General features: G+C 41.4%; 1 protein-coding gene across 1 annotated transcript in view; it reads right to left on the bottom strand.

Moving 5' to 3' along the window:
* The window catches only part of SNX2 (sorting nexin 2), a 72064-nt gene extending 56539 nt beyond the window's left edge, over positions 1–15525 (bottom strand). The window contains exon 1 of the mRNA XM_066274188.1: positions 15360–15525. Within this exon, the coding sequence (XP_066130285.1) occupies positions 15360–15458 (99 nt within the window). The 5' untranslated portion in view covers positions 15459–15525. The remainder of the gene's footprint in view (positions 1–15359) is intronic.
* Positions 15526–15937: the final 412 nt, after the last annotated feature.

Raw genomic sequence — 15937 nt, 5'->3', positions numbered from 1 at the left:
TTAGGTAGGGCACCCAAATCATTTGTAATAGGCAATAAATCTGCCTATTCTTTTTTTTTTACCCCTCTTTTCCAAGTGAGAGGAGGGGAGATAGACTCCCACATGTACTCCAACTGGGATCTACACAGCAACCTCATCTGGGGGCCCGTCCTCTGCTCATCTGAAGCCTACTCGCAACCTAGCTATTTTTAGTGCCTAAGGCAGCGGCTCCGTGGAGCCATCTTCAGCACCTAGGGCAGATGTGCTTGAACCAAACAAGCCATGACTTTGGGAGGGGGGGGAGGAAGGGGGAAGGGAGGGAGTGGGAAGGAGAGGGGGGGAGGGAGGGAGGGAGGGGGAGAGAGAGGGGGAGAGAGAGAGAAGGGGGGGCAGGAGGGTGGAGAAGCAGGTGATCGCTTCTCCTATGTGCCCTGACCAGGAATTGAACCCGGGATATCCACATGCCCAGCCAACGCTCTAACACTGAGCTAATGGTCCCAGGCCAAACCTAGCTATTCTTTTCTCCAGAAGAAACATTATCTCAAACAAACCTGGTCTTTACTTGGGAAAGAGATACTTATCTTTCTTCCAAGGTACTCTCCCAGAAACATACTTCTTTCAAGAGTTTTAGCTACCTGTACTGCCACACATTTTTGCTCAGCTAGGACCACCCTTGTAGAAAAGCAGTAAAAGAAGGGAGAGAAAAATAATCAGGATTTCTGTTGCCTATTCTATAGATCACTAGGTTTTCTTTACCTGGATCACCAGGCCAGAGTTGTAGATGTTCTCTTGGGGTTTCATTTTTTTCTGCACTGATGTTATGTTCAACTTAATACATGACAAGCATATAATTTTGAAGTATATTTGTGATGTTCAAGAAAACTTCTATTGAGGAGATACAGTATATGGGGACTGTCTAGAGCCATTTACATTGACTATAATCACTTAAAATCCAGCTGAACTACTTTTTGTTCAATTCTCACTCCCCTTTTACTCCCCTTTGTTTTTGTTTGTTTGTTTGTTTGTTTGTTTGTTTTAAAGGTCCTTTCTCAAGGCCCCTGCTCTCCTGCTGAGTGAGCCATCTTTGCTTCATCAATAGCTTCTCTTGTTGCTACTCACTCCATAGAGGAAGGTAAAGAGTTCGCAGTGGTTTCTGAAATTGGAAAACCAGAAACTCCCACGCAAGATGGGAGGGAGGGCTTGTTCCAATACCTTTGGCAACCATTAGTTTTCTATATCTATAGAATTGTTTCTATTTTGTTTTGTTTATTCACTTATGCTTTTAAGAGTCCATGTATAACTGAGATTATATATTGTCTTTCTCTGTCATATTTCACTTAGCATAATTACCCTCTAGGTCCAACCATGATGTCACAAATGGAAAGATTTCATTTTATCTTAGTCCTGAATAATATTCCTGTGTGTGTGTGTGTGTATTACATCTTCTTTATCCATTCATACATATTGATTCCATATCTTGGCTATTACTAGTAATGCTGCAAAATAACATAAAAGAAGGGAGGTAAATGAACCTATATGGTTCTAAGCCTCTGAATTCTATTTGTAGAAATACAATATTAAATTTAAATGGACTGTGAATGCTTAGGCATATATTGTAATTCCTAGAGTAATAACTTTAAATATGTATATTTAAGTATATATAGATTATTTAAATAAATATATATATACTGTGTGTATATATATACACATATATACATACACACACAGAGAAAGAGAGAGAAGGAGGGAGATGGAGAGAGAGGGAGGGAGGGAGGGAGGGAGGGAGGGAGGGAGGTGAGAAAAAAGTAAAAATGCCAGTAAATTAAATTGGAATATTAACAAACACTAAAGTAATACAAAAAAAAAGGGAGGAAAGGGGAAACAGTAGAAAAACAGTAAACAAAGTGGTAGATCTAATCCAATCATACCAATGATTATATTTAATGTAAATATAGTAGTTTATACATACTAATTAGAAGACAAATGTGGCAGGCTGGATGTAAAAACAATACACAACAACGTGCTGCCTACAAATAACCTATTTTAAAGGTTGGAGTGTTACCTTAACATCAGATAAAGTAGTAAGGAGTATCATCAGCAATAAAGAAGGTCATCATATGATAAAAGGATTGATTTATCAAAAAATCGTATCAGCCTGACCAGGCGGTGGCGCAGGGGAAAGAGCATTGGACTGGGATGCGGAAGACTCAGGTTCGAGACCCCGAGGTCGCCAGCTTCAACACAGACTCATCTGGTTTGAACAAAAAGCTCACCAGCTTGAGCCCAAGGTTGCTGGCTTGAGCAAGGGGTTACTTGGTCTGCTGAAGGCCTGCGGTCAAGGCACATATGAGAAAGCAATCAATGAACAACTAAGGTGCTGCAACGTGCAACGAAAAACTAATGATTGATGCTTCTCATCTCTCTCCATTCCTGTCTCTCTCTCTCCCTGTCTATCCCTCTCTCTGACTCTCTGTCTCTGTAAAAAAAAAAAAAAAAAAAAAAAATTTGTATCAAAGTTAAATGTCTGTGTCTAACAGCAGAGCTTTCAAAATACATGAAGGAAAAACTGAACTAAAAGAAGTAAAATATTTAAAATCTACAACTATACTTAGAGACTTTAACATTCTTCCTCAGTAACTGATAGACTAGATAATAAGAAAAGAAAGACCTGGAAAATACTACCAATCAAGAGTTTCGAGCAAACCAACAATAACATCAGACTATATATATTCAGGGGGTCCTCGAATTACGACAGTCTCGACATAAAACATTTTGAATTTATGATATGCTCACGCCCATAAAAACTTTTTTTTCTGTTTTAGAGATTTTTTTACTTTCATCTTAGAGAGGGGAGAAAAAGAGAAACGGGGAGGAGCAGGAAGCAACTCCCAAATGTACTTTAACCAGGCAAGCCCAGGGTTTCTAACTGGCAGCCTCAGTGTTCTAACATTTAACTTAAAAAAATTGAGACGTGAGTGTTTTGGCTTACCTGTGGGCATCATGCTTTTGGACTACATGGGCAAACTAGTTTGGCTGTGCCTGATGGAATAATATACAGTAACACAGTGTATGAGTGAGGGAGCTGGAATCCCCCAGTACGCTTACCTACGCCATTTTGGGCTGTCAAAAGCACAAGTGTTCTGTTTGTGTTGATTTGTTTGGCGATTTTTTGGCTCTTATCATGGCTCCTAAATGAAAGTCAGAGTCTTCAGATGGTAGTGCTTTGAAGAAAAAGAATGCCATCATGATGGATGTCAGAGAGCTACTGGCATCACATGAAGGAGCTGTCTGCTGAGGACCTCATTCAGCTGGAGAAGCAGCTGATTGAAATGGAAGAGATAGAAATGCCAGAACCCTAGAGATTTACTACCAAAGGTTTGGCAGAAGGTTTTTCTACAGTAGAGGACGGCTGGCAAAATTTCAGGCTGAGGACCTGTAATTTCAGTAAGGTCTATAGAACTGTTATAGATGCCTTGCAATGCTATAGGCAGATTTTGGAAGAGAAGCCATCAACCTTCCAGACTAGCCTGGAACAATTTTTTTAAAGAAGGTAGAGAGGCCTGCAACAGATCCTGTACCCTCTACATCAGCTGTTTCTCAAGATGAAACACCTGTAGTACAAGCAGATTCATCTCCAGCATCTCCTGCATGGTCCTTAGGCAATCTTGATTCACCTGACCCAGTATCTCCAGCACCTTCTGCAGGTTCTCCTGCCTCCTCAGCTTCCCCCTCCCAATAGGTCACTCTCTCCCTCCTTGCAATGTCCCTTCCAGTGTGCAAGCCAACCACAGGAATAAAGGCAAGGAACTTTTTTATACTCATTTTTTTGTTATTACAGTAAAATATATAGTACAGTATATTTATGTTCTTTTCCTTTTTCTGTGCCTTAGTTGTGTTTTTACGTTCTAGATTATGATTTTACAACTGTGTTAGGATAGGTAAATGGCTAGGCTAGGGTGTGTTTCAACTTACACCAAAATTAGAGTTACATCTCTGTCACAGAAACGAAACTGTGTCATAACCTGAGGACCCCCGTCTATGCAGAATATGAACTATAATAGACTATATTCTGAACTATAAGACAAGACAAACCTTAACAAACTTAAAAGTATTGTAATCATAAAACATTCTCTGACCATAATCAAAATAAACTAAAAATCAGTAACAGAAAGCTAACTAGAAATTTACCCAAATTTGGAAGTTAATATACTTCTAACAAAGCCATATGTTAAACAGAAAGTCACAAGAGAACTACAACATAGTTTAAATTTAATGAAAAGAAAAATATAGAACCAAATTTGGGAGATGCAACTAAAGTGGTTTTAGAGAAATTTGTAGCTAAATATGAATACTAAAACAATGGTCTCAAATCAATGATCTAGAAGTCTATCTTAAGAAATGTTAAGACCCTGGCCGGTTGGCTCAGCAGTAGAGCATCAGCCTGGAGTGCGGATGTCTCAGGCTCAATTCCTGGTCAGGGCACACAGGAGAACTCCCATCTGCTTCTCTCCTCTTCCTCCTCCTCTCTCTCACTCTTTCTCTCTCTCTTCCCCTCCCATAGCCAAGGCTCCATTGGAGCAAAGTTGACCCTGGCGCTGAGGACGGCTCCATGGCGTCCACCTCAAGTACTGGAATGGCTCCAGTTCCAACGGAGTGACGCCCCAGACAAGCAGAGCATCACCCCCTAGTGGGCTTGCCAGGTGGATCCCGGTGGGGCACATGCAGGAGTCTGTCCCTTCCCTCTGCCTCCCTGCTCTCACTTCAGAGAAGTACAAAAAAAATGTTAACAATAGTGCCTGACCTATAGTGGCGCAGTGGATAGAAGGAGTAGTCAACCTTTTTATACCTACCGCCCACTTTTATATCTCGGTTAGTAGTAAAATTTTCTAACCACCCACAGGTTCCACAGTAATGGTGGTTTATAAAGTAGGGAAGTAACTTTACTTTATAAAATTTATAAAGCAGAGTTACAGCAAGTTAAAGCATATAATAATAATTACTTACCGAGTATTTTATGTTGGATTTTCGCTAAGTTTGGCAGAATAAATCTTTGTAAAACAATTTATTATAGTTAAATCTATCTTTTTATTTATACTTTAGTTGTTCCGCTACCACCCACCATGAAAGCTGGAACACCCACTAGTGGGTGGTAGGGACCAGGCTGACTACCACTGGGATAGAGTGTCAACCTGGAATGCTGAGGTCACTGGTTCGAAACCCTAGGCTTGCCTGGTCAAGGCACATACGGGAGTTGATGCTTCCAGCTCCCCCTCATTCTTTCTCTCTCTTCTCTAAAAAAATAAATAAAACTTAAAAAAATGTTAAGAATAAATTAAACACAAAGCAAGCAGAAGAAAGGAAATAAAGGACAAATCAACAAAATTAAAAACAGACAAAAATATCAGTAAACCTAAAGCTGATTCTTTGAAAAGATCCCAAGAAAATGATAAACCTTTTGAAAGATTAAAATAAAAGAATAAATAATAAAGCAAACACATAAATTATCAATATCAGGAATGACAAATGATAGGCATCACCCATAGATAGACCCCATCAACACTGACATGGTAAGGGAGTATTATGAAAAATCTATGCCCATAAATTTCCCAATTTTTAATGGACAAATTCTTTGAAAGACACATATTATACCAAAGTTCACCAAGAAGTCCTCTATCTATTAAAAATATTGAATTTGTAGTTAAAAGTCTTCCAACAAACAAAACCACTAGAGTTCTATCATTTAAGAAAAATATAAAACTAATTTCATACAACCTTTTGAAAAATATAGAAGAGGAATAAACCAACCCACTTCATTTAATGACACCAGCACTTCTGATACCAAAATCAAATACATTATAAGAGAAAACACACAAATATCTGTCACGAATACAGACACAATAGCCTAAAAACAAAATATAGCAAACTGAATGCAATAATACAGTGTGTTCGTAAAGTCATGGTGCACTTTTGACCGGTCACAGGAAAGCAGCAAAAGACGACAGAAATGTGAAATCTGCACCAAACAAAAGAAAAACCCTCCCAGTTTCTGTAGGATGATGTGGCAGTATGTGCGCATGCGCAGATGACGACGTAACACCGTGTATACAGCGGAGCAGCCCATGGCCATGTCAGTCGAGATGTGGATGGTACAGAGGAATGTTCAGTGTGTTCTGTGGCTCGCTAAATTCGAATCCGTGACCAAAGTGCAACGTGCATATCGGCGTGTTTATAACGAAGCGCCACCATATAGGAATAACATTACTCAGTGGGATAAGCAGTTGAAGGAAACCGGCAGTTTGGTGGAGAAATCCCGTTCTGGTAGGCCATCAGTCAGTGACGAGTCTGTAGAGGCCATATGGGATAGCTACCTAAGGAGCCCTAAAAAATCTGTGCATGAGCCCACATTTAACTGCACTGAATAGGTATAAAACTGGGAGTTTTCCTTTTATTTGGTGCTGATTTCACATTTCTGTCATCTTTTGTTGCTTTCCTGTAAACGGTCAAAAGTGCACCATGACTTTATGGACATACTGTATATAAAAATAAATACATTAGACTGTGTGTGGTTTATACTAGAAATTCAAGATTATTTCAACATTTGAATATCAATATAGTATAACCTACTTTATCAAAAAACTAAAGAAGAAAATTATATGATTATCTTATTGGATGCAGAAAAAGCATTGCCAAAATCAAGATCCATTCAAACATAAAAAATTTCAGAAAACTAGGAATAGAAGAAACTTCCTTAACGTGATGAAGGTCACCTACAAAATAACAAAAACAAAAATCTTACCTATAACTTCGTATTTAAGGAATAAAGAATAAATATTTTCCTTCTACAACCATGAAAGGGAAAAGGATATCCATTCTCTCTGCTTCAATTCAATATAATACTGGTGGCTGTAGCCAGTGCATTAAGGCAGTAATATTTTTTTTTAATTTATTCATTTTAGAGAGGAGAGAGAGAGAGAGAGAGAGAGACAGAGAGGAGAGAGAGACAGGGGGGAGGAGCTGGAAGCATCAACTCCCATATGTGCCTTGACCAGGCAAGCCCAGGGTTTCGAAACGGCGACCTCAGCATTTCCAGGTTGACGCTTTATCCACTGCGCCACCACAGGTCAGGCGGCAGTAATATTTTTAGAAAGACATAAAGATAGGAAAGAAGGAAAGAAGGAAGAGGAAGGGAGGGGTAGGGGGGAGAAGGGAAGAAAGGGAAGCAGGCAAACAAGCAAGCAAAGCAAGCAAGTAAAGTAAGCAAGCTCTAATCACATACAACATGATTACCTACACAGAAAATAACAAGGACTCTACAAAACAAAACAAAACAAAACCTACTAAAACGAATGAGTGTTTAGCACATTTGCAGGATACAGGGTTAATATACCACCAATGAGCAAATGTAAAAAGAAATAGAAGTACAATAAACCCATGAAATACTTAGATATAAATTAACAGAACATGTACTCAATCTATATATATATATGCAGAAAACTATAAACACTGTTGAAAAAAATCAAATAAGACCTATTAAATCAGGGGTCCCCAAACTACGGCCAGCGAACCACATGCGGCCCCCTAAGGCCATTTATCCCCCCCCTGCCACACTTCCGGAAGGGGCACCTCTTTCATTGGTGGTCAGTGAGAGGAGCACATTGACCATCTCATTAGCCAAAAGCAGGCCCATAGTTCCCATCAAAATAGTGGTCAGTTTGTTTGTTTAAATTTACTTATTTTTTTATTTCAAATATTGTATTTGTTCCCATTTTGTTTTTTTACTTTAAAATAAGATATGTGACTTTGGGTGATGGGTATGCAACATAATTAAATGACAAGATAACCTGGACATGTTTTCTTTGAACATATGTACCCTGATTTATTGATGTCACACCATTAAAATTAATAAAAATTTATAAAAAAACAAACTCAAATGTAATGTGGAAACTAAAAAAATAAAATATGTGCAGTGTGCATAGGGATTTGTTCATAGTTTTTTTTTTATAGTCTGGCCCTCCAATGGTCTGAGGGACAGTGAACTGGCCCCCTGTGTAAAAAGTTTGGGGACCCCTGTATTAAATGGTTTGGAAGAGAATACTTATGGCATAAAGACAATATTGTTAATCCGTTAATTCTCCTTAAACTAATCCATGGTAGAAACCAATAAATTGATTACAAAATTATATGGAAAGGTAAAAAAACTATAAGTCAACAAGATTTTGAAAAGAACAAAGTGGATTCACACTACCTGATTTCAATACTCAGTTCCAGGAATCAAGGTAGCGTAACACTGGCAAAAAACAGATCAATGAACAAAACAGTGACCAGAAATAGACCCACACATATATGCTCAACTGATTTTTAACAAAGATACAAAGACAACCCAATGGAGAAACTTTCTAAGATCTTCTCTAACTTAGCATAAAGCACCTGAAATTCAAAAACATTGCTTTGTGTAATGAAAAATACTATCAACCAACTTGACCTAACATGTATACAACATTCCATGTAACATCAGATTATATATTCCTCTCAAGTGCACACATAATACCTTACATAATTGAACATATTCTGAGTCATAAAAAGAAAGCTTAATGATGACCCCTCAAGAAATAAATGGTGGTGAAACTAGATATCTACAGGTAAAAATAATAAACATCAACTCACAGGAAAAGTAACTCAATGAATCTTAGGCCTATGTATAAAAGCTAAAACTATAAAACTTTTGGAATAAAACAAACAAAACCTTTGTGACATTGAATTAATGTTAGCAAAGGATTTCATATGTGACATATAAAGTACTATCAATAAAAAAGAAGTGGTAACTTTAACTTCACCAAAATAACTAACTTTTGTTCTGTGAAAAATACTGTTAATAGCATAAAAAGACAAGCCATAAACTGGAGAAAAAGTATCTGCCAAAGGATTTGTATTGGATTATACAAAGAATTCTCAAAATTTAGTAAAGTCACCCAATTTTTAAAACTGTGCAAAAGATGTGAAAAGATGCTTCACCAAAGATATTAAGATGGTGAATATGTACATGAAAAGATACTCAGCATTATTAATCATTAGAGACTGTATATTGAAACCACAATGATATAACACTATGTACCTATTAGAATAGCTAAAAAATCAGTGGTGCCCTGGCCGGTTGGCTCAGCGGTAGAGCATCGGCCTAGCGTGCGGAGGCCCCAGGTTCGATTCCCGGCCAGGGCACACAGGAGAAGCGCCCATTTGCTTCTCCACCCCTCCGCCGCGCCTTCCTCTCTGTCTCTCTCTTCCCCTCCCGCAGCCAAGGCTCCACTGGAGTAAAGATGGCCCGGGCGCTGGGGATGGCTCTGTGGCCTCTGCCTCAGGCGCTAGAGTGGCTCTGGTCGCAACATGGCGACGCCCAGGATGGGCAGAGCATCGCCCCCTGGTGGGCAGAGCGTCGCCCCTGGTGGGCGTGCCGGGTGGATCCCAGTCGGGCGCATGCGGGAGTCTGTCTGACTGTTTCTCCCTGTTTCCAGCTTCAGAAAAATGCAAAAAAAAAAAAAAAAAATCAGTGGTGTGCTGGTAAATGTTTAGCAACCAGGTCTTAGGGAGAGAAGCCCCTGATTGTATTTTTTTGACAGAGACAGAAAGTCAGAGAGAGAGACAGATAGGGACAGACAGGAAGGGAGAAAGATGAGAAGTATCAATTCTTTGTTGCAGCTCCTTAGTTGTTCAATGATTGCTTTCTCATATGTGCCTTGAGGGGGATGGGGGTGGGGCTACAGCACAGCAAGTGACCCCCTTGGTCAAGTTAGCAACCTTGGGCTCAAGCCAGAGACCATAGGGTCATGTCTACAATCCCACGCTCAAGCCAGCGACTCCTCACTCAAGCTGGTGAGACTCCGCTTAAGCCGGATGAGCCCACTCTCAAACCGGGGACCTCGGGGTTTCGAACCTGGGTCCTCTGTGTCCCCGTCCGACACTCTATTCACTGCGTCACTGCCTGGTCAGGTGAGAGGCCCCTGATTTTTAGCTTTTGCTAATTTCTGTGGCATAAACATGCCTGCTGTGACTGACTACTCCTCACAAGACTATGAAGCTGGGGAAGTATATTCTTTCCACTATACAGACACAACAGACATATAACCTCAAGAGCACAAAAAACAGTAAAATGTAGTAAAGGAATCAGGAAGTGACAAGTTTAAAATATTTACCTTTGTTTTAATATAATTTAATTTTATTTTATTCCCCCCCGCCCCCAATTTTAACAATGGCTACATTTACTATTCAGCTTACAAAATTCTTGAAAATTGAACAATCTCCTTATGGGTCAGTATAAGCCTCAATCTCACTGCTGCCTAAAATAAAAACCTACACTAACAAGTGCTGCCAAGGATGTGGAACTGGAATTCTCCTTCATTGCTGACGGGAATGCAAAATGAAACAGCTGCTCTGGAAAATAGGCAGTTTTCTCTCTCTCTTTTAGAATCTTTTATAATTAGAATATTTTTTTATACTTAGAATCTTGTATAATTTTATAAGAGTTCAAAAATCAAATAAATGAACCTGACCAGAGACAAAATTAGACATCCTCAGTTTCATCAAAGGTTCCTTGGGGCCAGCTTTCAGGATCCAAACACTCAATAATACAGTCGTCCCTTGTGATAACACGGTTCACTAGACATCCTCAGTTTCATCCAAGGTTCCTTGGGGCTAGCTTTCAGGGTTCAAACACTCAATAATAGTCGTCCCTTGTGATAACACGGTTCACTAGACATCCTCAGTTTCATCCAAGGTTCCTTGGGGCTAGCTTTCAGGGTTCAAACACTCAATAATAGTCGTCCCTTGTGATAACACGGTTCACTTTTCGTGATCGCACAACATCGCAGATTTTTAAATTGTATATATCTAATTTTGTATCACGGATTTTTCACTACATTGCGGGATTTTGCAATATATAGGTACTTTTATATATTTATTATTTTGATTATTTTGCGGTAAAATAAGCACTTTCTAGAGTGTAGAAAGTGTTTTAAGAGCATAGGAAGTCTTTATAAGAGTGTGGGAAAAGTTTATAAGAGTATGGGGAGTGTTGGCCCTGGCTAGTTGGCTCAGCGGTAGAGCGTCGCCCTGGCGTGCGGGGGACCCGGGTTCGATTCCCGGCCAGGGCACACAGGAGAAGCGCCCATTTGCTTCTCCACCCCCCACCCCCTCCTTCCTCTCTGTCTCTCTCTTCCCTTCCCGCAGCCAAGGCTCCATTGGAGCAAAGATGGCCCGGGCGCTGGGGATGGCTCCTTGGCCTCTGCCCCAGGCGCTAGAGAGGCTCTGGTCGCGGCAGAGCGACGCCCCCTGGTGGGCAGAGCTTCGCCCCTGGTGGGCGTGCTGGGTCGGGCGCATGCGGGAGTCTGTCTGACTGTCTCTCCCCGTTTCCAGCTTCAGAAAGAAAAAGAAAAAAAAAAAGGAAAAAAAAAAAAAAGAGTATGGGGAGTGTTTATAAGCCTTAAAAATATATAAATAATAAAATAAAAATAAGGTTGCTACTTCGCAGATTTTCGCCTATCGCGGGGGGTTCTAGAACCTATCTCCCAGAATAGACAAGAGACCACTTGTATACACAAAACATGACTCTGATTAGGAATGAATTTTGATATGAAAATAACTTTTATGATACTAGGAAATACAGTAATATGTTTTTCTTGAAGCATCATGCATTTCTTTTAATGAAACCACAGACAATCAATTCTCAAACACTGTCCTACTGAACAGTCTCAAGTTATATTATAGTACAGCCATTAACTCATAGGACTGAAAGCAAATGACTTCACCTCCCTGTATCTCACCTCCATTGAACCTTTTTGGGAGAAAGTTTGGCAGTTTCTTACAAAGTTAAACATATAATATTAACCATACAACCCAGCAGTCCTACCTCTAAATATTTACAAACAAAAAATAAAAACTGTGTTCATACAAAAATCTGTACATAAATTGTTTATATTGCCTTTACTCATTAATGCCAGAACTGGAAACAACAGAAATATCCTTCAATAACAAACTGTGATATAGCCATCCAACAAATTCATAAATGAATTATTGATACATGCAACAATATTGGTAAATCTCAGATGCTTTATGCTAAGTTAAAGAACCTGGACTCAAAAAGTTTCCTACTGGCCCTGGCCAGATAGTTCAGATGGTTAAAGAATCATTCCAATATGAAAAAGTGGTGGGATCAATCCCTGGTCGGGGCACATACAGAAAGAGATCGATGTTTCTGTTTCTCTCTCATCCTTCCCCTCTCTCTAAAATCAGTAAATTAAAAAAAAGTTTCATATTGTATGGTTACATTTATATGACATTCCAGGAAAAACAAAACCACAGGCAGAAAACAAATTAGTCATTGGCAGAGGCTGGGAAAAGAAGGGGTTATCTACAAGAGAAAATTTGGGGGAGGGGGTGATGGAAGTAACTCTATATCTTGACTGAGATGGTAATTCACTCATTAAACATGCAGATTCCAGTGAGACTAAGGCCTCTGCATTTTAAACAAGTATCTTATGGTTTCTCTTGCACAATGAAGTATGGTAAGAACTGTTTAAAAGAAAAGTGAAGTACTAAAAGGACATCCCATATATTTTGGTATACCAAGAAATACAGTTATATATCCTTTCTCAAATAGTTTGAAAAGAAAAAAAAAATAGAAAGAAATCTTAATTTATAAATCTCATAGTTATACTACCCTAAATTTTGTTTTCCAAGTGAGAGGAGGGGAGACAGAGAGACAGAATCCCACAAGCTCCCCAACCAGGATCCACCCAGCAAGCCCCATCTAGGAATAATGCTCTGCCCATCTAGGGTCATGTTGCAATGGAGCTATTATTTATTGCGCCTGAGGTGGAGGCGCCACAGTGCCATCCTCAGCGCTGGGGCCCATGTGCTCGAACCAAATGAGCCAGGGCAGGAGATCCGGAGATGAAGAGAGAGAGGGAGGGAGAAGAGGGGGGAGAGTGGAGAAGCAGATGGTCACTTCTGTATGCCCTGATCCGGAATGGAAACCAGGATATCGATGTGCCAGGCCGATGCTCTAACACATGAGCCAACTGGCCAGGGCAAAAATCTATAACCTTAATCTGTCTATGACATAAGGGGTTTAGATGAACAATAAAAACCAACTTTATTTACAACTCTATAGTGCACTAACAAAGATAAATTTCTTCATACTCAAACTTCTGCAGACGGTTACTGGATAAAAGTCAAATACCTTACCAAAAGTCCACCCAAATGGAAACAGATTATAATTCCTCTTACTCAACTCTAAAAGATGTCAATTAAGCAGAACGATTAGTGTTCACGGTATTCTAGTTTACACTAGATCAGTCAACTTTCTCCCAATCCTTGCTAGTTATCGGAAAACCTTTGTTACACTCAAAGGGAATATAGGTCTTAGGATCACACGTAGATATTAACTTTCAATACGTGTTAAAGTAGCTGTATAATATGTATAAAGGACTAAAAGGATGCCAACCCCAAAAGGTAATATGCTTTGCAAGATCACTTTTACTAATTCTTAGAAGATGCTGGATTGACAAAACATTTACTAAATGTAAATGTTCAAGATTTTTGTGAGGATGATCAAGGCAGTATCCTCAAAAAGCATATATCTGAGGGGAGGTAGGGTTTGACCTGCACCTGCAATACAATTAGAAGAATATGGTCAGTCAGTGCTGAAATTGTTCCTGAAAGTTCCCAGTTTCAGGCAACTCAATTTCAGGTTAATACTGTGTGTCCGTAAAGTCATGGTGCACTTTTGACCGGTCATAGGAAAGCAACAAAAGACAGAAATGTGAAATCTGCACCAAATAAAAGGAAAACTCTCCCAGTTTCATACCTATTCAGTGCAGTTCGATGTGGGCTCACGCACAGATTTTTTAGGGCTCCTTAGGTAGCTATCCCGTATAGCCTCTACAGACTCGTCACTGACTGATGGCCTACCAGAACGGGGTTTCTCCACCAAATTGCCAGTTTCCTTCAACTGCTTATCCCACTGAGTAATGTAATTCCTATGTGGTGGCGCTTCGTTATAAACACGCCGATATGCACGTTGCACTTTGGTCATGGATTTGAATTTAGTGAGCCACAGAACACACTGAACATTCCTCTGTACCACCCACATCTCGACTGGCATGGCCGCGGGCTGCTCTGCTGTATACACGGTGTTATGTCATTATCTGCGCATGCGCACATACTGCCACATCATCCTACAGAAACTGGGAGGGTTTTCCTTTTATTTGGTGCAGATTTCACATTTCTATCGTCTTTTGTTGCTTTCCTGTGACCTGTCAAAAGTGCACCATGACTTTATGGACATATTGTAGATATTTTACAGTAAATTCCAATTGATTTGGCCCAGCGCTGAACAAGCCAAGAAAGCTCCCCAAAACAAACAAACAAAAACCCCAAAGTTTAAAAGGAAGGTAAACAGACAAACCTCTGGAAAATTTGCTTCCATTTTAATACACATATGCACACTTAAATTGGGCTATGAGGGGTGTGTGCTCTCATCAAATGCAAAGCAATACAAACGTGAACTGGGTGTAGGACTTTCACTACAGTGAAGCTCATAGAGGGTGCTTCCTTTGACAAAAACAGGAACAGTCAGTTTCAGAGATCGCTGACCATGCGAGAAAAGAGGAAAAGGGAGTGAGGACCCATTTTTATTTCTCCCCTGGTAACTTAAAAAAAAAGTTTCCTGGAATACTCCTTCTCTTGAACTTTATATTTTACAAATAATACGATCCTTAAAAAAAAAAAAAAATCTAGGAACTAAGGACGACAAACAAAACCGGTCACATGCATTTACCTACTTTACGTTCGACAAAGAGGCATCAGCTTGGGGGAAACTAGCCGTCCATGAAGGGCCACGACGGGGCCAAGTGCACGCACACGGCCCCAGAGGCTGGGTCACTCGGCGCTCACTTCATCTTTCGGGGCACACCGTCCCCGGGGAAGGGAAAAGCAAGCCCCTTGCAAAAGGGCTGCAGAGGTCGCCGGGGACAGCGGTGCCGTTTACTCGGACCCAGGGCAAGCCCTTCCCTGGTCTGGAGGAAGAGGTGCAAGGGCCACCCAGGAAGGCCAGCTGCACGGGAGCAGGGCGCTGCGATGCTCCGTCGGGTCCCTGGCCTCTAGGGATGAGGGCAGAGCCCGGTCCGTCGGCAGGTCTGGGAAGGCCTAAGCCGCCCGCCAGCTGCAGCCCACTGACAGGTGCCCGAGGTGGGGCCCGCGTCACAGGTGGCGTCCAGACCAGGTCCTTGCAAACCTGGGGGGCGAGGAGGGCCAAGTCGGGGCAGGAAAAAGGCACCTAAAGGTGAGACGCGCGGCGGAACGCAGCGCCCACGGTGACGCGGTCTCACCTCCAGGGTGCTGGTGAAAAGGTCCTCTCCGTCCTCCTGCTCCTCAAAGTCGGTGGGCTTCCCGTCCCCCAGAGGAGGAGGCTCCCTCTCCGCCGCCATCTTCGCTTGCCCAGACGACTGCGCGAGCGGGGCCTCGCGGACCTGTCACGTGAGCACGCAGGGCTCGCTGGCGCGCCGGCCGCCAGGCTCCCCGCCTCGCCGGCCCGCCTCCCGTGGCCCCGCCCCCGACACGTGACAGCGCTCAGCCCCGCGGGTTTGCCTCTTCCCACCTCGGCGTCTGGGTTTGGTCTGTGTTTTCACCGCCCACTCGCTGTGCTGACTTTTGTGGAAGCGTATGGGACTTCTGTTACCATATCGCGTTCTTATTAGTAGGCCCCACGATTTCTGTTGGCGTTACCTGTTTTAAAATCTCTTTTAAGAAGTGGAAGAGTTTGGGAACCGCTTGGATTATACTCAGCCTGAGGGTTGACGAAAAAGAGCCATCTCAGGGTATCCAATAGAACTTTTTGATGTGATGGAAAGGTTCTCCATCAACGCGGTCCAATAAGTAGCCACTGGCCATGTGTGACCACTGAGAC

The sequence above is a fragment of the Saccopteryx bilineata genome, chromosome 4 (genome assembly GCF_036850765.1).
Source record: "Saccopteryx bilineata isolate mSacBil1 chromosome 4, mSacBil1_pri_phased_curated, whole genome shotgun sequence".
NCBI classification, from domain to species: Eukaryota; Metazoa; Chordata; class Mammalia; order Chiroptera; family Emballonuridae; genus Saccopteryx; species Saccopteryx bilineata.
Note: the sequence above shows the minus strand (reverse complement) of the source record. Positions and strands in the feature narration are given on the sequence as shown.